Source organism: Oncorhynchus nerka, linkage group LG3 (assembly GCF_034236695.1).
Source record: "Oncorhynchus nerka isolate Pitt River linkage group LG3, Oner_Uvic_2.0, whole genome shotgun sequence".
Lineage (NCBI taxonomy): Eukaryota > Metazoa > Chordata > Actinopteri > Salmoniformes > Salmonidae > Oncorhynchus > Oncorhynchus nerka.
Window position 1 is genome coordinate 66230646 of NC_088398.1, and position 22229 is coordinate 66252874.

The window sequence follows — 22229 nt, forward strand, 5'->3', positions numbered from 1 at the left end:
GTGCAGTCGCAAAAACCATCAAGCGCTATGATGAAACTGGCTCTCATGAGGACCACCACAGGAACGGAAGACCCAGAGTTATCTCTGCTGCAGAGGATAATTTCCTTCAGAGATACCAGCCTAAGACATTTCAGCCCAAATAAATGCTTCACAGAGTTCAAGAAACAGACACATCTCAACATCAACTGTTCAGAGGAGACTGTGTGAATCAGGCCTTCAGAGTCGAATTGCTGCAAAGAAACCACTACAAAAGGACACCAATAAGAACAAGAGACTTACTTGGTCCAAGAAACACGAGCAATGGACATTAGACTGGTGGAAATCTGTCCTTGAGTCCAAATGGTCCCAACCGCCGTGTCTTTGTGAGATGCGAAGTAGGTGAACGGATGATCTCCGGATGTGTGATCCCACCGTGAAGCATGGAGGAGGAGTTGTGATGGTGTGGGGGTGCTTTGCTGGTGACACTGTCTGTGATTTATTTAGAATTCAAGGCACACTTAACCAGCATGGCTACTACAGCACTCTGCAGCGATACATCATCCCATCTGGTTTTCTCTTAGTGGGACAATCGTTTGTTTTTCAGCAGATGGCTACTTTGAAGAATATAACATCTAAAATATGTTTTGATTTGTTTAACACTTTTTTGGTTATTACATGATTCCAAATGTTTTATTTCATAACTTTATTTCATTATTCTACAATGTGGAAAATAGTACAAATAAAGAAAAACCCTTGAATGTTACTGTACATCACAGAAGACTGAATTGTAACAAAACTGTTTGACATAGATTCACTGGATTGTTTAAGCAAAACAATTATGAAATTATGAAAAATATTAATAGCATTCCACCCATGAGGCCACTAGTTCATTTGACTGCAGGAAAGGGCTGCTAAATCAATTGAATGAGCAACATTTATGCGAAGTCCTCCAACGGTACCCCTGAAGAGACATGGAATAAAAAGACAGACACATGGGTGTAGCCCTATGATACGAAACACAACCCAACATCAGTAGCAACAGAAACGTTGGCTATGTCAGGTATGCTGATGTAGTAGGGCAGGAAGTGAAAACCACTAAGATACGCAGGAGAGAGAGAGAAGGAGAGAGAGTGAGAGAAAGAGAGAGATCGACAGTACATATCATCAGTGTCACTTCATGTGCGTATACACAGAGGGTCTGCTCTAACTGAGTGACACGGACGTGACTTGTTTTGAGAGCTCATAAGACTTCTTTGCTCTAATGTACCGTCCGCGTTCTGACCACATCCTGCTGGTCCTATGCCTCCTGTTTCTGCTCTGTGTCCATGGCAACGCTCAAGGTAAGATGCCAATTTGTGTCATACCATGCAAAACAAATCATTTCTGTGCTACATTATGATCCACAAAAAATACAGTTCAAGAGGGGTGATGGACAGTATCAAAAACTTCTCAACTGACTTTTGAATGAAGTATGAGAGGTCATCATGTTTTAATTGATTCTATGATCAATGTGATCCAGTGTGATCTACAGCATGAGCAGTATGAACCATCAGTCATTCATTTCAGCTGATTCCACTATCTTTTTTCAGACCAAGGCCCTACATGTGAGGTGCGAGTGAAAAGAAACACCATTTGGAATGCTGTCCCTCAGAAAGCCCTAACAATCAACTGCCCTGTGAGACACTGTGGAGAAAAGCTACACGCCACCTGGTGTAAATTTGTGGATCTATTAAACTGCGAACAGATACATGAGACAGAGCAAGTCACATTTGGATGGAGGCAAAAAGATATTTTGATTTTGCATTTTAAAAAGATATCTATCAATGACGATGGTTTGTACAGATGTGGAGTTGCTGAAAATGGGTCAACAACTGTTAGCCATGCTATCAAAGTCTCTGTCTCAGGTAACCAACCAAAGCTAATTTAATCTTTCAATCTAATGTCTTAGAATGGATCAATAGATACTAAGTTGTTCTGGAAGCCGTTGTTGTCTGACAAACGTCCGGGGGCGGCCTAGGAAAAAAATGAAGCCATGGCATTTTAGCCACACATTACCGCTCGTGCACCATCATGCGCTATTTACATTTAGAGCCAATCTATTAAGGAACTGGCAATACATCTGTGTTGCCCTGTTTTCTTCCTAACTCCACTGCACTCACCTCTGAACTGCCTCTGCTAAGCCTAGCCTCCCCCCATATAGTTAGTTACCTTACATATATAATATAGAGCCAAAATGGTAAAACTGACAGTACATCTGTGTCAGTGTGTGTCTCTCTCTATTCCTACCTCCACTGCACTTGACTGCTGAGCTGTCTGGAACAGTAGCTGTCTGTGCCCGTTAAGCCTAGCATAACTGGGACCAGAAGACCAGGGGACCACACTGCCTGTGCTGGGCCCAGCAGTCCCCTAGGGTAACAATTTATTTAATGGTCCATAATAAACCATTATTAAGGCATTTATAAGGCATTTACAAAGTGTTTGTTCACCATTTGTGACTCATTACTCCCATATTTGTAAATGTTAGTAAGCTAGTTATTCACACATTCACACATATATTAAACATCCTGTGTTGTGTGTCCTTTACCAGGTACTGCAGGAATGTCTACCATGGCAAGCTCATCTTTTTCCCTGAGAAATTACATTGGTCACTCAAAACATTTATAAAGTATTTAGCTAACACAACATGCCATTGGAACACAGGAGTGATGGTTGCTGATAATGGGCCTCTGTACACCTATGTAGATATTCCATTAAAAAATCTGCCGTTTCTAGCTTACAGCATTAGCACTGTATTTCTGATCAATTTGATGTTATTTTAATGGACAAAAAAAATTTGCTTTTCTTTCAAAAACCCCAAAGTGAGTCCAAACTTTTGAACAGTAGTGTATGTATACATGTATATATATATATATATATATATATATATATATATATATATATATACACAGACAGTCCTTGAATTGACCTTTAACATAGGATTATCAATTATTGTGCATTAATTCAGTGTTTCATTGTAATACATGATGACTTTAATGAAAAGCAGTGGCACTGTATGTAATGTCTTATGTCTATTGACTTATATGTCATACAAGACAATCTAATGACTTTTTAGGTTATAGCAAGTTAATACCTGTCATATCTGTTACCCTGAATCCCCCTTCCCTAATTAGGCCTAGGTGTTATTTAGCCTACTAGTTCATACCATATACTGGTAGCAGATAACAAAATCTGTGTCAGTGTCTGTCTTTCTCTGTTTTGTCCCAACCTTGACTGCACTGTCTTTTACAGCAGCAGCTGATCTGTTGGTGCTAAGCCTAGCATCATTTATCAGCACAGACACAGGCACAGCATTCGGTCCAGCAGAACCAGAACTTTTTGAAAATAAGTTGGTTAATTTCACACATTTAGCAGTGTTGGCCTCAAGCATTTATTCGATCTCTAACTTTTCCGGCACCGTTTTTCCATTTTTTTGCGATCCATGATCTCGGCTGACTGATGACAGAGTCTGAGCTGGTCTCTTTGCTGATGTGCATTTGACTTTGAATGTGCATTTTTTGTGTGACCTCAGCTCAGCCCACTGGTCAGGCAAATGTTCAAATATATTATTTTGATAACATAATAATATACAGGCCCATCGACCACTGGCAGTGCCCCTTTTTAGTTTTTTGTTCCCCCCCAAAAATACATTTGTCAATTTGTCAAACATTTGTCGAATTGCCAGATGGCTAATCCGCTTATGCAAACTTCTTTCTATAGATAGCAACCTGGAGATTACAAGCACAGCAGACCACAACACAAGTAAGACCATGTTTTATGCATTTTACCAGGCATTCAGTCACATTACATTAACTAGTAGGCCTATGTGACAACTGTGTCTGTCGTTAAGACCTGTCTTACTACTCTAACAGATGACTCAACGGGTGCAAAGCGTGATAGGAATGATCCAAGCTTCATGCCTTATGTTTACATCTGTGTGGGAATAGTAGTCCTGGTGGTCATTGTGACAGCATTTTCTTTCTTCTGTCTACATGCATATAAAGGTGAGTAACGCTATTGATTTAATACTGAAAATGTATGTTTTTTTACAAGGTTGAAATAAAGAACAAATTCAAATGTTACGTTTCTACAATGGATATGTTTTTCAGGCCCAAGCAGGTCAACCGAAAATAGAACAAAGAAGCAGGTAAAGCAATAAAAGAATTGTATTTCTCACAGCATCTCATAATTAACCAACGTGTCATCTGTTAACATGACAATACTGGTCCTAAGTACACCTGCTTGCATGTGAAGGCTAAACGTAATGAAGGGTAGCATTGCTATGCTGCCATGTCTAAATGCCTCTGTCTAAATCAGAGATGGGCAACTTTGATGGGGGTGGGTGTGAACTCACAAGCCGCAGTCGCTTGCAGGTCTTCCTACCCACGTCCATACACATCCACACACTAGCCTTTTGAGGGACCTAAGTGCAATTATACACATTTTGCCATGGAGCTTAGAGAAAATTGAGCCGTTTTAAAGCAAGTTTGCTGCAATTCTGCACATTTTACCATGGTGCGGAGAGGACATTTTACCATGGTGCGGAGAGGACATTTTACCATGGTGCGGAGAGGACATTTTACCATGGTGCGGAGAGGACATTTTACCATGGTGCGGAGAGGACATTTTACCATGGTGCGGAGAGGACATTTTACCATGGTGCGGAGAGGACATTTTACCATGGTGCGGAGAGGACATTTTACCATGGTGCGGAGAGGACATTTTACCATGGTGCGGAGAGGACATTTTACCATGGTGCGGAGAGGACATTTTACCATGGTGTGGAGAGGACATTTTACCATGGTGCGGAGAGGACATTTTACCATGGTGCGGAGAGGACATTTTACCATGGTGCGGAGAGGACATTTTACCATGGTGTGGAGAGGACATTTTACCATGGTGCGGAGAGGACATTTTACCATGGTGTGGAGAGGACATTTTACCATGGTGCGGAGAGGACATTTTGAAGTTTTACAGCAAAAAAAAAAAGTCTAGCAATTTTACAGCTCATTTCCTGTAATTCTACACATTTTGATTTGCCGTTTTATATATGATATTAGTAATTTGATCATGACTAATAGAAGTTTAGATAGCTGGCTCGACTAATATACCAATCTAAAACATTTGAGCTGACACAGGCTGATTGAGGTACTGTCAGTGACTGACATAACAAGAGAAAAACTGCTGATGCACAACCACATTTTGAAATGACACCTTCTGTATTCTACTATTCTAACTCTCAACAGTAAGTTGAGACCCCGGCTGAATTGTCTTTCTCCAAAAATAATAATAACAATAATATGAATGATATTTTGGGGAGGAGGGATTGATCCACGGGTCTTAAAAAGGGGGGCCGCCAGATGCCCATCCCTGGTCTAAATGTCTCTTCCTGTGTTTATGACACAGGAGATGTCCACACTGGCAGCACCATGTCCAGACCTCTCCTTCAACCACGAGGGAACCTTTCCATCATCGCCATCCACCCCAAACCCCGTACAGCCTGCCAATCTCTATGACAACGGTCTCTACTGTAACCGCATCAATGGGGAAAATGGAGCTCTACCATCCTCCAACAACAGAGCAGAAGGTCAAGTGTCAAGCCACCTTGTGTATGCTTCCCTGAACCACGAGACCACCAGGGGGTCCCTGAGATCACCCCATATTCCGACCCCGCAGGATACGTTCTCTGAGTACGCAGCCATCCGGGTCTACTCAGCTCTGAGAGAGACCTCAGCCAGACCCTAACAGTACAGTGCTGTAAGTTGTGTTCTTTGATGGTTGTTTTCACACAGAGGAAGAGGAAAGCTGAACATTTTTGTTTATGAAAATTTGTCTCATCGGGGGATCTGTTTTCATATTATATTTTTTGGGGGAACTTTATATAATTGTCACGCACTCAATGACACACACTTCCTGGTGTAATTGCAACGGTAAGCAATGTGTTAACCGCAGTGCAGCAGTGTTTCAGAGAAGAAGATGTAAAGGTGGAGGGTGACTGAGAGGTGTTAGAACTAGAGAGCATGTGCTTCTGAGTGAACATCCTTCACATCACACCTCAGAGTTAGAGGAGCATAGGTGTCGGTAACTCTCACTTCAAGATATTTCACACATAATGATGGGAAAACCATCATTTGTTAATTACTATCAAGAAATACATGATATATTCAAAAGTATGTGGACACCTATTCAAATTAGTGGATTTGGCTATTTCAGCCACAATCATTGCTAACAGGTGTATAAAATTGAGCACACAGCCATTCAATCTCCATAAACAAACACTGTCAGTAGAATGGCCTTACTGAAGAGCTCAGTGACTTTCAACATGGCATCGTCATAGAATGCCACCTTTCCAACAAGTTAGTTTGTAAAATTTCTGTCCTGCTATAGAGCTGCTGTCAACTGTAAGTGCTGTTATTGTGAAGTGAAACGTCTAGGAGCAAAAAAATCGCACAGAACGGGACCGCCGAGTGCTGAAGAGCAGCTTGTAAAAATCGCACAGAACGGGACCGCCGAGTGCTGAAGAGCAGCTTGTAAAAATCGTCTCTCCTCGGTTGCAACACTCACTTCCGAGGTGTTGGCTGAAGTGATGTAAAGCTCGCCGCCATTGGACTCTGGAGCAGTGGAAATGTGTTCTCTAGAGTGATGAATCACGCATCACCATCTGGCAGTCCGATGGATGAATTTGTTTTTGGGGCTGATTTTAATAGTCCGGGCCAGCAAAATTGCTGCAGCAATGTCCCAACATCCAGTGGAAAACCTTCCCAGAAGAGTGGAGGCTGTTATGGTAGCAAAACGTTGACCAACTCCATATTATTATAATTTCGGAATGAGATGTTCGACAAGCAGGTGTCCACATACTTTTGGTCTTTTAGAGTGTATTTTAATGATAAAATCCATGAGCTATTTTGGTGATTATAAGTGAGGATATAAAAGTGGGAAATGATTCATACCTAACATTTTATGACTCTGTGTGTGTTTAGGTGTGTGTGTGTATGTTTGTCTGTGTGTGTGTGTGTGTGTGTGTGTGTGTGTGTGTGTGTGTGTGTGTGTGTGTGTGTGTGTGTGGGTCTGCTTGTGACTCATTCAGAGACACCTGGAGACACCTGAAACCCCACCTCTTTAAGGAATACCTAGGATAGGATAAAGTAATCCCTCTCACCCCCCCTCCCCCTGAAAAGATTTAGATGCACTACTGTTCCACTGGAGGTCATAAGGTGAATGCACCAATTTGTAAGTCGCTCTGGATAAGAGCGTCTGCTAAATGACTTAAATGTAAAATGTAAATGTAATTCAGTAAGTGATATATATGTACATGAACAAGTTCATGTGTTTGCATGTGTGTGCTGGCTACAGGTTAATACATTAGCAAGCGTGTGCTGGCTACAGGTTAATGTGTTTGCACGCGTGTGCTGGCTACAGGTTAATACGTTAGCAAGCGTGTGCTGGCTACAGGTTAATATGTTAGCAAGCATGTGCTGGCTACAGGTTAATACGTTAGCATGCGTGTGCTGGCTACAGGTTAATACGTTAGCAAGCGTGTGCTGGCTACAGGTTAATACGTTAGCATGCGTGTGCTGGCTACAGGTTAATACGTTAGCAAGCGTGTGCTGGCTACAGGTTAATATGTTAGCATGCGTGTGCTGGCTACAGGTTAATACGTTAGCAAGCGTGTGCTGGCTACAGGTTAATATGTTAGCAAGCGTGTGCTGGCTACAGGTTAATATGTTAGCATGCGTGTGCTGGCTACAGGTTAATACGTTAGCATGCGTGTGCTGGCTACAGGTTAATACGTTAGCAAGCGTGTGCTGGCTACAGGTTAATACGTTAGCATGCGTGTGCTGGCTACAGGTTAATACGTTAGCATGCGTGTGCTGGCTACAGGTTAATACGTTAGCAAGCGTGTGTTGGCTACAGATTAATACGTTAGCATGTGTGTGCTGGCTACAGGTTAATACGTTAGCAAGCGTGTGCTGGCTACAGGTTAATACGTTAGCATGCATGTGCTGGCTACAGGTTGGGGAGCATTCCATGGTTTATGTAAAATGTTGAGCCCACTATATTCTGTAACCCAAACAGTGAGTCACTGCAAATAGATATGTTCTCCCTCTTCAGAGACTATGGAAATGTCATGTAAATGTAACATGAATGAAAATGAACGTTTCTCTATGGCTATATGAAGATGACTGTTTCTCTATGGCTATATGAAGATGACTGTTTCTCTATGGCTATATGAAGATGACTGTTTCTCTATGGCTATATGAAGATGACTGTTTCTCTATGGCTATATGAAGATGACTGTTTCTCTATGGCTATATGAAGATGACTATTTCTCTATGGCTATATGAAGATGACTGTTTCTCTATGGCTATATGATGATGACTGTTTCTCTATGGCTATATGAAGATGACTGTTTCTCTATGGCTATATGAAGATGACTGTTTCTCTATGGCTATATGAAGATGACTGTTTCTCTATGGCTATATGAAGATGACTGTTTCTCTATGGCTATATGATGATGACTGTTTCTCTATGGCTATATGAAGATGACTGTTTCTCTATGGCTATATGAAGATGACTGTTTCTCTATGGCTATATGAAGATGACTGTTTCTCTATGGCTATATGATGATGACTGTTTCTCTATGGCTATATGAAGATGACTGTTTCTCTATGGCTATATGAAGATGACTGTTTCTCTATGGCTATATGAAGATGACTGTTTCTCTATGGCTATATGATGATGACTGTTTCTCTATGGCTATATGAAGATGACTGTTTCTCTATGGCTATATGAAGATGACTGTTTCTCTATGGCTATATGATGATTACTGTTTCTCTATGGCTATATGATGATGACTGTTTCTCTATGGCTATATGATGATGACTATTTCTCTATGGCTATATGAAGATGACTGTTTCTCTATGGCTATATGAAGATGACTGTTTCTCTATGGCTATATGAAGATGACTGTTTCTCTATGGCTATATGATGATGACTGTTTCTCTATGGCTATATGAAGATGACTGTTTCTCTATGGCTATATGATGATGACTGTTTCTCTATGGCTATATGAAGATGACGGTAATACTTTGCGTAACTGTGATGTTATGTTGGTGTGGCATGATTGTGATCAAGCGGAACATACAGTGACACATTTTAGTCTCAGTTATTGTTGGGTTGGAAACATGTTACAGTAGTTTGAAACCTCACAATTTAAAATTAAGGTTACATGATCACTATGCAGCTCAACTCAATTACAATACATTCACCAGAGACTAGTGATGTCCCTCATTGTGTTGTAAATTGTGACAGAGTCATAGAGTATTACCATATGAAGAAGGAATGGCTGGTTTTTGAGAGTGCAGAATGAAGCTTTGGTCTTGTCTTACTGGTAATGCCTTTGGTCCCTACACTGCTTCTGTATGTGTTCTGGTAAAATCCTGAGTGAGTGAGTGGTTACTGTAAAGTACTGGGGTTTTCTTTGTGCACCAGATACAGACCCTGTCCTGCACAAGGCTGTGTGCTTGTGGTTTAAAAACACAGTGCACAGGAAGTGCTAGGAGCAGCCCACCACACCAAGACAGAGAGAAACTCTATGCTCAAATAGATTGTTTATTCAGAGAGAAACTCTATGCTCAGAGAGATGATGTTTATTCAGAGAGAAACTCTATGCTCAAATAGATTGTTTATTCAGAGAGAAACTCTATGCTCAAATAGATTGTTTATTCAAAGAGAAACTCTATGCTCAGAGAGATGATGTTGATTCAGAGAAAGTCTATGCTCAGAGAGATGATGTTGATTCAGAGAAACTCTATGCTCAGAGAGATGATGTTTATTCAGAGAGAAACTCTATGCTCAAATAGATTGTTTATTCAGAGAGAAACTCTATGCTCAAATAGATTGTTTATTCAAAGAGAAACTCTACGCTCAGAGAGATGATGTTGATTCAGAGAAACTCTATGCTCAGAGAGATGATGTTGATTCAGAGAAACTCTATGCTCAGAGAGATGATGTTTATTCAGAGAGAAACTCTATGCTCAGAGAGATTATGTTTATTCAGAGAGAAACTCTATGCTCAGAGAGATGATGTTTATTCAGAGAGAAACTCTATGCTCAGAGAGATTATGTTTATTCAGAGAGAAACTCTATGCTCAGAGAGATTGTGTTTATTCAGAGAGAAACTCTATGCTCAGAGAGATAATGTTTATTCAGAGAGAAACTCTATGCTCAGAGAGATTATGTTTATTCAGAGAGAAACTCTATGCTCAGAGAGATCGTGTTTATTCAGAGAGAAACTCTATGCTCAGAGAGATTATGTTTATTCAGAGAGAAACTCTATGCTCAGAGAGATTATGTTTATTCAGAGAGAAACTCTATGCTCAGAGAGATTATGTTTATTCAGAGAGAAACTCTATGCTCAGAGAGATTATGTTTATTCAGAGAGAAACTCTATGCTCAGAGAGATGATGTTTATTGAGAGAGAAACTCTATGCTCAGAGAGATAATGTTTATTCAGACAGAAACTCTATGCTCAGAGGGAGGTGTGGATGGATAGAGATGGATGGATGGATGGATGGATGGATGGATGGATGGGTGGGTGGGTGGATGGATGGATGGATGGGTGGATAGATGGATGGATAGATGGGTGGTAGATGGATGGATAGATGGATGGATGGAGGGGTGGTAGATGGATGGATGGGTGGATAGATGTATGGATGGAGGGGTGGTAGATGGCTAGATAGATGGATGATGGAGGGGTGGTAGATGGATGGTTGGAGGGGTGGTAGATGGATGGATAGATGGATGGTTGGAGGGGTGGTAGATGGATGGATAGATGGAGGGGTGGTAGATGGATGGAGGGGTGGTAGATGGGTGGATAGATGGATGGATGGATGGATGGATAGATGGATGGAGGGGTGGTAGATGGATGGATGGAGGGGTGGTAGATGGGTGGTGAGAGAGAAATGGCAGACTGCATCCAGAAATCATGTGACTTCATCGCACTACAGACCCAGAAACCTTATGACAGGGTGGACAAGATGTGTAAGAGGGGTATGACTGTGGGATTGGTCCAAAATCAACCCTAACAACACACTACACCCAGTCTCATTAGTATGAGGGAAACTGGGTGTGTCACTGGAGGGGGGGGTTTGGAGCAAACGTGAGAATGATGACAGATTCCAGTACTATTCCATGATCAAACCTTATACTGATAGAGAAAGCACCTATTCCTCTTGAGTGTACAATGTGCATAAGAAATGGAACAGGTTGTGGATTTAGTTCTGAAGACACACAAACACATTCCTGGCCATGCTAAAGCTGCGTGGAAAACGAGTGATCTGATCTCTCATAAGAAAACATTCAATTTTCAAACAATAATCTGTTCTACTGCACACCAAGCCAAGAGAACACAATCCCACACAGAGGGCAGTCACAAAGGGCAGTCACAGAGGGCAGTCACAGAGGAAAGTCACAGAGGGCAGTGTTTGTGACACAGAGCTAATAAACACACTTTAACCAGCCTTCACTGCAGAGCTGCCCTTACAGATTGATGCTGGCCTATTTGAAGCTGTGTGTGTGTGTGTTTTTATTCTCCAAAGCTCGGTACCCCTATCAAACACCACGGCTCAGGATAAAACAGACTTGGAACAAAGTGCATATGGAAGCCAGATATGGACAAACAGCCAAGAGGAGAATAATTCCACCTTTCCCCCCTCTCTCTTTAAAGTCAATCCAGGTGTACAGAGACTGGCCCCAGAATTCCATTCCTGGGATACAAACTCAAAAACCTCAGTTTTGTTTTGTCAACTTTCAATGTTCAGTATTAAGTATCAATTATTTTGTAACCAGTAATACACCAGACCTTTTTCTAAATGTTTTTATCTTACATTTCATCACGTCTTCATCACACAGTACATTTTCAAGTGACAGCATCTTCCTTCATACGGGGGCTGTGTTGACCTTTGATGTGGTTAGTTGCTTCTTCAGCGTGTGAAGTGACTCTGGGAGAAGGCACATTATGAAACACATGTTATCTGGTAAGAGCCCCCCACACACATATTCAATGGTTACATCACATACCACAGCAGTCAATGTACATACTGGGAAAAACCTCTAAGTAAAGTGACATGTATGATGACGCAATTAGAGAAGTACCACAGAAGATGCATTATGATAGCAAACCATGACAGTTTTCTCCTAAAAAGGCAATTAACCTTGACTGATGCCAATACAGATGAAGTAAATCGGTTCAGCATTTCATGAAGCTTAAATCTGCAGAGACCTGATAATACTGATGGCCTGGCCACTCCTTGGTGGCAGTGATTCAAAAGGGAAGCAATTGCACATATTCATACACGTCTTCTACTGGGAATCACATTAAACCATCTGACCATGGAATCTGAAAACACACACACTCACAAACAACTCATAACTACAGTTATTCCTCTCCCCATGATAAAAATGGCATTAATGGTATAATTTTATAAAATATTTTTATCTGAGCATATATTCAACCACCCTCTCGCCAACTCTGCAAGAGTTCTGAGTAAGTGGTCTATGTCTGAGACCTGCGGTTGAACCCTTACAGATAGCTTTATCATTGCCAGCATGCAACAGATGTAGGATTTTAAATTGAGCCAGTTTGATACAGCAGGAAAATAATCCTGCAGCAACAGAAAATGTGAATTATTAGGTGGGATATAACATTTTTGTAGGAGATGATCCATTTTTCAGTAGCACTTTACTTGACACGGTCATAATCCTGTCCTAATATGTCATAACAGTTGAAATAACTTGTCATAACCTGTTATAATATGGTCATATCACTGTCACGATACATATATGTAGACCTGTTGTGACATTTATTGCATTATTATATGGCTGGTTATGACACCTACATAAGAGTGTCAAACCCCACAAAACCTACCACACAAGGGCAAACACTTCATGTCAACACTATGTTTATGTTATAGAGTTTTGTATTTATTGACCATGTTAAATGATTATTGTAATTGGTGTCAGACATGCACCTACCCCAAAGCTCTGTTTCTGATGACTGGGATGAATGCAGGTGCATGTTTCAGGAGCAGGACAAGACACCCTCTTTGTGACTGATGACTGACATTAGGGCAGGTACCTGATAGGCCTATCTGGCTTATATGACTCTGATGGCCATAATGCTTCTTGACAGAGTCATAAAGTCTATTTTCTTAGTCCAAGTGACACAGGGTGGTGAAGTTATTTGAAATATGATACCTGTAAAGAATTCATTACAACATCCACAAAGTATTTAAGAAACAAACTTTTAAACGAAAGAAAAAACACATTTGTGTAGATGTCATAACCACCCACAAAATAACACAATATACTGTATGTCACAACATGTGTAAATATATGGGTCATATAATGACAGGTTTTGACAAGTTATGTCAGTTGTTATGACATATTATGACATGGTTATGATGGCGTTCTAACTTGTTATAACACTGGGTTTCAAATAAAGTGTTACCAATTTTTCATAAGGGAAAATCAAGTCTGAAATTTCAAAGTGGAAATTACAAACTTTAGAAGCCTTTTTACACCTCAACTACACTACATTGCAGGAAAGTTCTCCTGCAGGAAAATTCTCCCTCCACATGGTGATCAAATTAAGATCCTACATCTGTAGGAGGTTCCAGAAAGAAATCACGCTTAGCTAAATACTGTCAGTCGCCTACACATTATGTACACTTAATTGGCAAATAACTTGGCAAAGCAGGCTGTCCCATGAAACACTGAGAATAGAATGAAAATTCTGGGGGGTTCAAAAGGGTAGGTCCTCCACAGAAGCTGCATTACAGTGGTCTAAAGTGGGACTTTAAAGTTTGTAAATTCCATACAATAACTACTCAGCTCTTCTGCATTTAGTGTATCACAAGACGTGAGGGCCACTGAATACTGTAATACCCTGGTAGACTAAGGTATTTTCACTTCTCATTCAGAGTTTTCATGGTTTTCCCACAGACATAGTCCCTTTCATCTCGGGAACATACTTTACAATAGCACAAAGAATCCAAGGCAGTTACAAGAATAAAATAATTAGTCAGCATCACACCTCATGATATATATCGATGGTGTTTGGGGTTATCAGAGGACAAGGTTAGGTTCAGATCTGTTAGGATGTGTTGTGATTATTCTGGGCCGTATTCAAAGAGTCTCAGAGTAGGAGTGCTGACCTAGGGTCAGGTATGTGACTGTCCATGTAATCTTATTTATTATGATCTGAAAGGGAAATCTGATCGCATATCAGCACTCCTACTATGAAACTCTTGAAACTGGTGAGTACAAGCCATTGTGACTAAACAATTGGTGTTTTGAGTGGATGGATTCAGATTCTCAGTGACCCTGTGATGTTGGTCATGATGGATTGTATTGTGTGTCCTCTTCTTGAGGTGGGCCTTGCTTCACTTCTGAAGGTGCAGCAGAATGTTGAGGAACTGTCTCTGATTGGCTGAATATCACTTCCTCCTTTCAGACTCCGTCTGTGCAGAGGAACGAGAGAGAGAGAGTGAAAGAGAGAGAAAAAGAAACAGACAGAGAGAGAATACATCCTGGCGTGAAGTTTTGATAACTGTGTAAATCTCTTTAGGACAAGGTGACTTTTAGAAATATATTTCCCTGTATTTACCCCCCAAAATGAAATGATATTTAGCTGCAAGTGTGGCTATCATAAAGAAATACAAACGCCATTTTGATCTGGACGAGAATGCCAAATTGAGGCAAAGGTAGGTATCTCTGGATTAAGTATCGAAAATGAGTTAAAAGTAGTAATTCATAAATGAGGTACATTTCTTTAAATTGACAATTCTGTGAACTGTCTTGTGCAAGTTTTAAATTGACACAATACCTGTTAGCAAAGGTGTCAGCTGGAGATGATGTGCAGGAGCTTGCACGGATTTGTAGTTTTGAATGATGTCTACTTTGATGCTAATTAGCATTTTTTAATCTGAGAGTAAATAGAGCCTAATATATTGACAAAAGTCACCTTTTTGATAACTAAAAGACAGATGAGTATTTTCATTGTCTTCTCTTTACAACATCAACCCTTTCCTTTCTAAACAATGTTTTCCTGCAATGTTTAAAAAAAATATTGCGACATGCCTCGCTTGGCCTCTCTACTTTTGACAGACAGTGGCAACTCAAGAACAATCTGCCCAAATTGCACGTGCTTCCTTTCCTTCAGACTGTAGGCAATACGATAAAAAATGATCCACAACTAGTTTTTAAAAAAGAAGGTAAAAATCCTCTGTGGCCAGATCATGCTTTAGTAGTCTATTTAGAATTATTGTATTTATTTCTGTATAGACAGGAGTATGTTAATTAGGATATATCATTTTGGCAATTTAATTCAATTTACTTGAGGAAAATCTTAGCTTCCCCTAGCCTTATGGACTCGCTGCCTATGCTTGAAACCATAACAGCACGTAACTTCCATTCACAATTCGAGTGCAGGTTACGGATGAAGTTTGTTTTGTGGGCCACGCAAAATAAAAAATAATTCCACTGGCCTTCCAAGTGGCGCAGCGGCCTAAGGCACTGCAGTGCTTGAGGTGTCATTACAGCCCCGGGTTCAATCCCAGGCTGTGTCACAGCTGGCAGTGACTGGGAGACCCATGAGGCGGTTAGGAGAGGATTTGGCTGGCTGGGATTTTCTTGTCCCATCACTCTCTAGTGACTCCTTGCGGCGGGCCGGGCGCCTGCAAGGTGACTTCGGTTGCCAATTTTACAGTGTTTTCTCCGACACATTGGTCTGGCGTCTGGCTACCGGGTTACACTGTGCAGTGTGTCAAGAAGCAGTGTGGCTTGTGTTGGGAGGACGAATGGCTCTCGACCTTCACCTCTCCCAAGTCCATACGGGAGTTGCAGTGATGGGACAAGACTGTAACTACCAATTGGATATCACGAAATTGGGAAGAAAAACAGGTAAAAAGTACAAACAAAATGATAATAATCAAATAATAATTCTATATGTAAAGACCAGATTAAATTAAGAATAGTCTGATGGGTGAGAATATGATCAAGTGCTTGTCAAATTGTGAATGAGAGACTGATGAAGTGTGTGCAGCCTGTGCAAGAAACCGAGCAGAGCTCAAGCCTTTCATGCTTTTTTCAAATCATCATTAATTGCATCAGTCAGCCTTAAAATTGATAACAACATCAAAACATATAGCCTTACGTCTGTATCATAACTAAAGTTAAATAAATAACTCTAAATGAAGCATATAGGAGGATGTGCTTTGTTAACCGCTCAACACAGAATAGCCGCATGTGTGCACTCCTTCAAATCATTTGGGGAAATGATCCTTTCTATTTTATTCAGCTATGTTCAATTGAATTCTTTATACTATAAAATAATCTAAAATAATGCCATGGTATTCAAAGCAGATCTTGTTTGCTAAATTAACTGTGTAGCCTACAGCCATATGGCATAGCCAGATCAGGGCGTAACATTTAAAAAGTATATATATTTTAACCTTCATTTAACTGTCAGTTAAGAAGTGGCGGCAGGTAGCCTAGTGGTTAGAGCGTTGGGTCAAGCCTGGAGCTAACAAGGTAAATATCTGTCGTTATGCCCCTGAACAAGCCAGTTAACCCACTGTCACGACCGTCGTAATAACATTCGGACCAAAGCGCAGCGTGATATGGGTTCCACATGTTTATTGAATGAAACGCACAAAAGCAACAAAGAACGAACGAAACGTGAAGTAAATTAAGTGCTCACAGGCAACTACACATAAACAAGATCCCACAAAACACAGTGGGGAAATGGCTGCCTAAATATGATCCCCAATCAGAGACAACAAAAAACAGCTGCCTCTGATTGGGAACCATACCAGGCCATCATAGAAATTAACAACCTAGATTACCCACCCTAGTCACACCCCGACCTAACCAAAATAGAGAATAAAAAGCTCTCTATGGTCAGGACGTGACACCCACTGTTCCTAGGCCATCATTGTAAATAAGAATTTATTATTAACTGACTTGCCTAGTTAAACAAAGGTTAAATAAATAAAATAACAAATTCTTATTTACAATGACGGCCTAGGAACAGTGGGTTAACGTCCTTGTTCGGGGGCAGAACGACAGATTTTAACTTTGTCAGCTCAGAGATTCAATCTAGCAACCTTTCGGTTACTGGCCCAACTCTAACCACTAGGCTACCTGCTAATAATAATAACAACTCAGAATATGCTATTCTGTTCTTCTGAAATAGGCTACATTTTCTTCATATCATGTTTCTTTAGACCTGTCTAAAATAAATAATGGATTTACTGTGATGGTGTAGACTATATTACTTTTTAAAATGTAGATGTTTCAACAGTCTGCATCAGTGTGTGGAAGCCAGGAGATGCTAAACGTGTTTATGTTAATTAACGGTCAATTACCGTGAGACCGACAGTTATTTGCTTGACAATCACATGCTGACAAAATGTCATGACTGCCACAGCCCTAGTTTGGGCACACTCTTTGTTGTATCCCTTACTATCCTTTATGTATAACATCTCCATTCTCCACAGAGCACTAGCAATGCTGAAACCAGCGATGACACAGAGGTTCTTTTAATTAAGGATCGACGTCCCATCAACGGGACAGCTGTAAATCTTGCAGAGCCTTTTGTCACCATCGCAGATTTTAGAGAAACAACAAATGTCGGTACATATAAGGGTCTTAAATCGTCTGAAAGCTTAAATTCTTGGTAATATAACTGAACTGTCCAATTCACAGTAGCTATTACTGTGAAAAAATGCCATGCTATTGTTTGAGGAGAGCTCCTAACAACAAAACACTTTTTTGATCAATTTGATAAAGTTTTTTGATAAGTTTGATAAATTCACCTCTGAAGGTGAAATGTGTGCTTACATTCTGAAATCTTGCTCTGATTTATCATCCAAAGGGTCCCAGAGATAACATGAAGTGTTGTTTTGTTAAATAAAATAATTTTTCATATCCTAAAAAGGTCCATAAAGCATGCACGATCTATTTTGTATTTCCACTCGTTCAATTTGCAAAGAAAGGAATCGGTGAAAATCTAACCCTAAACTTTGTTTCAACCAGGCAAATCCCATTCGTATGTATTCCTCAGAGATCCTAGAATGTAACCAGACTTCACTATATCATTAGGGGTGTAGTATATCCTATAGGACACCAAATTTGGTCAGAAAGCGACGCCTTCATGGCAAGCCGATGACGTGGCCGATCTCCATTTGATCGACTGTATCTTTGTCAAATAAGCACCAATCGGGGTCAAACAAAGATAGCTATATAGCCAATGAGCTGGGCTTTACGGGAGTATCTGAAAACCCTCTGTCTGTCGCAAAATGTAGGTGCTAACCTTTTGTGACAGCATGCCTTTTCGTTTTGGACAAAAAATATAAGAATATTCAAAGTTATGAAGTTATGAAAACTGGTTGTTTTGCAAATGTTGAACTTATAATATGGCTACTATTACTGGAAAATATAAATCAAAGTCCAAGTATACAGATTTGACGATATTCTTGCAGAAAAATGTAATATGAATGTAAATGTCTCCTTCACGATTTGCCCAAATGTACCTGGGTGACTTCACACTAAATGCCATGTAGTTCACTCATGCTTCAAGTTATCTGTCTGAAACTTTGCATATACACTGCTTCCATCATATGGACACCATGGGAATTACAACCAGAGTGATGGCTAGAACTGGGACCTTTCTCTTGCATTTCAAAGATGGTGGTAGAAAAATAACTATTGTTTTTTTCTTTGTATTTTCTTCTACAAGAGCTATTGTGTTATATTCTCCTACATTCAATTCACATTTCCACAAACTTCAAAACGTTTCCTTTCAAATTGTACCAAGAATATGCATATCCTTGCTTCAGGGCCTGAGCTACAGGCAGTTAGATTTTGGTATGTCATTTTAGGCGAAAATTGAAAAAAAAGGGGGATATCCCTAAGATTAAATGACCCCATAGTCCATAGAGAAAGAGACCAAAGTTAGGGCAACAGGCAAAGTGCAGGTTGAGTGCAGGTAATAGGCAAGCTGACTGTCAATTCCCCCCATGTGAAGTTGGGGTGGTAGCGTCTTGTATTGGTTCCCTATACCATTCTGAGAACCACCAGATCTACTATAGCAACTAAAAACAGCTCCATCTGGCCAGCTGCAAAGTTTTATGTTTGTAATTCCTCTGTAGTGACTGGAGACAGCTGTCAGCATAGAGATGGATAGATACAAGGACAGAGAGCTCTATTTTCATGTGATCGATTCCCCCCACTCATACACAAGTCACGGCTGTGAATTTTAAGATTCAGGAATGGATACACCTTGGCCTCTAAGGGTATCGATTGTTACGACTTCCGGGTTGGAGTGAGCGGTCGCATCCGAGCGCTTCGGTCTGCAGGTAGTATAACTTTTCATTACATTTCATTACATTTCATTATAGTACAACGGTTTGATTTGTCTAATCTTAGCAATTTCTTCTTAGCTAGCTACATAGCCGTCTTTGTATCAAAGATAATTGCGTAATTATCGTATTTCGTCGTCCTAACGTAGTCTACACTGCTATCTGCCCAGCAGCTAGCCAGCTAGCAAACGACCACCGTCTTCCGAATACCAGCACTGTAAAAAACTATTACACTCAACTGAACGACTTGATTAGTGTAGTGTTAGCTAGCTACATAGTTGTCTTTGCTGTCTTCGTATCCAAGATAATTGTGTAGTTTAGAGTGTGTAGTCTTAGAGTGATTATCTTAATTTACCGAGGTTAGCTAGCCAGCTATTTGTCGTCCTTAACGTAGGAGACACTGCTAGCTAGCCAACAGCTAGCCAACGTCTACCGAATAGAACTTCCTCACTCCTCACTCAACAACCCGGTCGCATTCGCTCCACAGGTAGTATCACATTTTCATTTCATTTCATTACAGTACAACGGTTTGATTTGTTTGATCGTAGCTAGCTACATAGCTAGCTACATAGCCGTCTTTGTATCAAAGATAATTGTGTAGTCTAGAGCGATTTTCTAGGTTAGCTAGCCAGCTATTGTCGTTCTTTTAACGCAACGTAACGTAATCAACACTGCTAGCTAGCCAGCTAGCCCCCCAATAGCAGCACTGTTGAAACTATCACACTCAACGGAACGACTTGATTAGTGTAGTGCCAACAACGCAGCCACTGCCAGCTAGCCTACAAAGTCAACAACGCAGCCACTGCCAGCTAGCCTACTTCAGCAGTACTGTATCATTTTAATCATTTTAGTCAATAAGATTCTTGCTACGTAAGCTTAACTTTCTGAACATTCGAGACGTGTAGTCCACTTGTCATTCCAATCTCCTTTGCATTAGCGTAGCCTCTTCTGTAGCCTGTCAACTATGTGTCTGTCTATCCCTGTTCTCTCCTCTCTGCACAGACCATACAAACGCTCCACACCGCGTGGCCGCGGCCACCCTAATCTGGTGGTCCCAGCGCGCACGACCCACGTGGAGTTCCAGGTCTCCGGTAGCCTCTGGAACTGCCGATCTGCGGCCAACAAGGCAGGGTTCATCTCAGCCTATGCCTCCCTCCAGTCCCTCGACTTCTTGGCACTGACGGAAACATGGATCACCACAGATAACACTGCTACTCCTACTGCTCTCTCTTCGTCCGCCCACGTGTTCTCGCACACCCCGAGAGCTTCTGGTCAGCGGGGTGGTGGCACCGGGATCCTCATCTCTCCCAAGTGGTCATTCTCTCTTTCTCCCCTTACCCATCTGTCTATCGCCTCCTTTGAATTCCATGCTGTCACAGTTACCAGCCCTTTCAAGCTTAACATCCTTATCATTTATCGCCCTCCAGGTTCCCTCGGAGAGTTCATCAATGAGCTTGATGCCTTGATAAGCTCCTTTCCTGAGGACGGCTCACCTCTCACAGTTCTGGGCGACTTTAACCTCCCCACGTCTACCTTTGACTCATTCCTCTCTGCCTCCTTCTTTCCACTCCTCTCCTCTTTTGACCTCACCCTCTCACCTTCCCCCCCTACTCACAAGGCAGGCAATACGCTCGACCTCATCTTTACTAGATGCTGTTCTTCCACTAACCTCACTGCAACTCCCCTCCAAGTCTCCGACCACTACCTTGTATCCTTTTCCCTCTCGCTCTCATCCAACACTTCCCACACTGCCCCTACTCGGATGGTATCGCGCCGTCCCAACCTTCGCTCTCTCTCCCCCTCTCTCCTCTTCCATCCTATCATCTCTTCCCTCTGCTCAAACCTTCTCCAACCTATCTCCTGATTCTGCCTCCTCAACCCTCCTCTCCTCCCTTTCTGCATCCTTTGACTCTCTATGTCCCCTATCCTCCAGGCCGGCTCGGTCCTCCCCTCCCGCTCCGTGGCTCGACGACTCATTGCGAGCTCACAGAACAGGGCTCCAGGCAGCCGAGCGGAAATGGAGGAAAACTCGCCTCCCTGCGGACCTGGCATCCTTTCACTCCCTCCTCTCTACATTTTCCTCTTCTGTCTCTGCTGCTAAAGCCACTTTCTTCCACTCTAAAATCCAAGCATCTGCCTCTAACCATAGGAAGCTCTTTGCCACCTTCTCCTCCCTCCTGAATCCTCCCCCCCCCTCCTCCCTCTCTGCAGATGACTTCGTCAACCATTTTGAAAAGAAGGTCGACGACATCCGATCCTCGTTTGCTAAGTCAAACGACACCGCTGGTTCTGCTCACACTGCCCTACCCTGTGCTCTGACCTCTTTCTCCCCTCTCTCTCCAGATGAAATCTCGCGTCTTGTGACGGCCGGCCGCCCAACAACCTGCCCGCTTGACCCTATCCCCTCCTCTCTTCTCCAGACCATTTCCGGAGACCTTCTCCCTTACCTCACCTCGCTCATCAACTCATCCCTGACCGCAGGCTACGTCCCTTCCGTCTTCAAGAGAGCGAGAGTTGCACCCCTTCTGAAAAAAACCTACACTCGATCCCTCCGATGTCAACAACTACAGACCAGTATCCCTTCTTTCTTTTCTCTCCAAAACTCTTGAACGTGCCGTCCTTGGCCAGCTCTCCCGCTATCTCTCTCAGAATGACCTTCTTGATCCAAATCAGTCAGGTTTCAAGACTAGTCATTCAACTGAGACTGCTCTTCTCTGTATCACGGAGGCGCTCCGCACTGCTAAAGCTAACTCTCTCTCCTCTGCTCTCATCCTTCTAGACCTATCGGCT

The 22229-nt window shown here is 41.7% G+C and overlaps 2 protein-coding genes across 5 annotated transcripts in view; one reads left to right on the forward strand and one right to left on the reverse strand.

Moving 5' to 3' along the window:
* The first annotated feature begins 1127 nt into the window (after positions 1–1127).
* On the forward strand, positions 1128–18645 carry LOC115115750 (B- and T-lymphocyte attenuator). Of its 2 annotated transcripts, XM_065014890.1 has the most exons (7): positions 1128–1319; positions 1569–1883; positions 3736–3777; positions 3888–4019; positions 4125–4162; positions 5422–5772; positions 17577–18645. In XM_065014890.1, exons 1-6 carry the CDS (start codon positions 1241–1243, stop codon positions 5758–5760), a joined length of 945 nt encoding a protein of 314 aa, XP_064870962.1. In that variant the 5' UTR covers positions 1128–1240; the 3' UTR covers positions 5761–5772; positions 17577–18645. The 2 variants fall into 2 exon arrangements, with proteins under 2 accessions (XP_064870962.1, XP_029500099.1); XM_029644239.2 differs by lacking the exon at positions 17577–18645 and having other exon boundaries at positions 5422–6969.
* LOC115115746 (OX-2 membrane glycoprotein-like) overlaps positions 10297–22229 on the reverse strand; it is a 31233-nt gene continuing 19300 nt past the window's right edge. For 2 of the 3 annotated variants that reach the window (XM_029644230.2, XM_029644229.2), the window contains exon 8: positions 10298–14537. In XM_029644230.2, coding sequence (XP_029500090.2) covers positions 14527–14537 — 11 coding nt within the window. In that variant the 3' untranslated portion in view covers positions 10298–14526. Of the gene's footprint in view, positions 14538–22229 lie in introns of all 3 variants that reach the window. The other variant, XM_029644232.2, reaches the window with a different exon arrangement.

Bases quoted from the DNA above. Each gene is read 5' to 3' on its own strand.
- LOC115115750 (XM_065014890.1), top strand. From the start codon at position 1,241: ATGTACCGTCCGCGTTCTGACCACATCCTGCTGGTCCTATGCCTCCTG. The intron at 1,884-3,735 runs GTAACCAACCAA...TTCTTTCTATAG, and splicing joins TATCAAAGTCTCTGTCTCAG to ATAGCAACCTGGAGATTACA. The intron at 4,020-4,124 runs GTGAGTAACGCT...TATGTTTTTCAG, and splicing joins CTGTCTACATGCATATAAAG to GCCCAAGCAGGTCAACCGAA.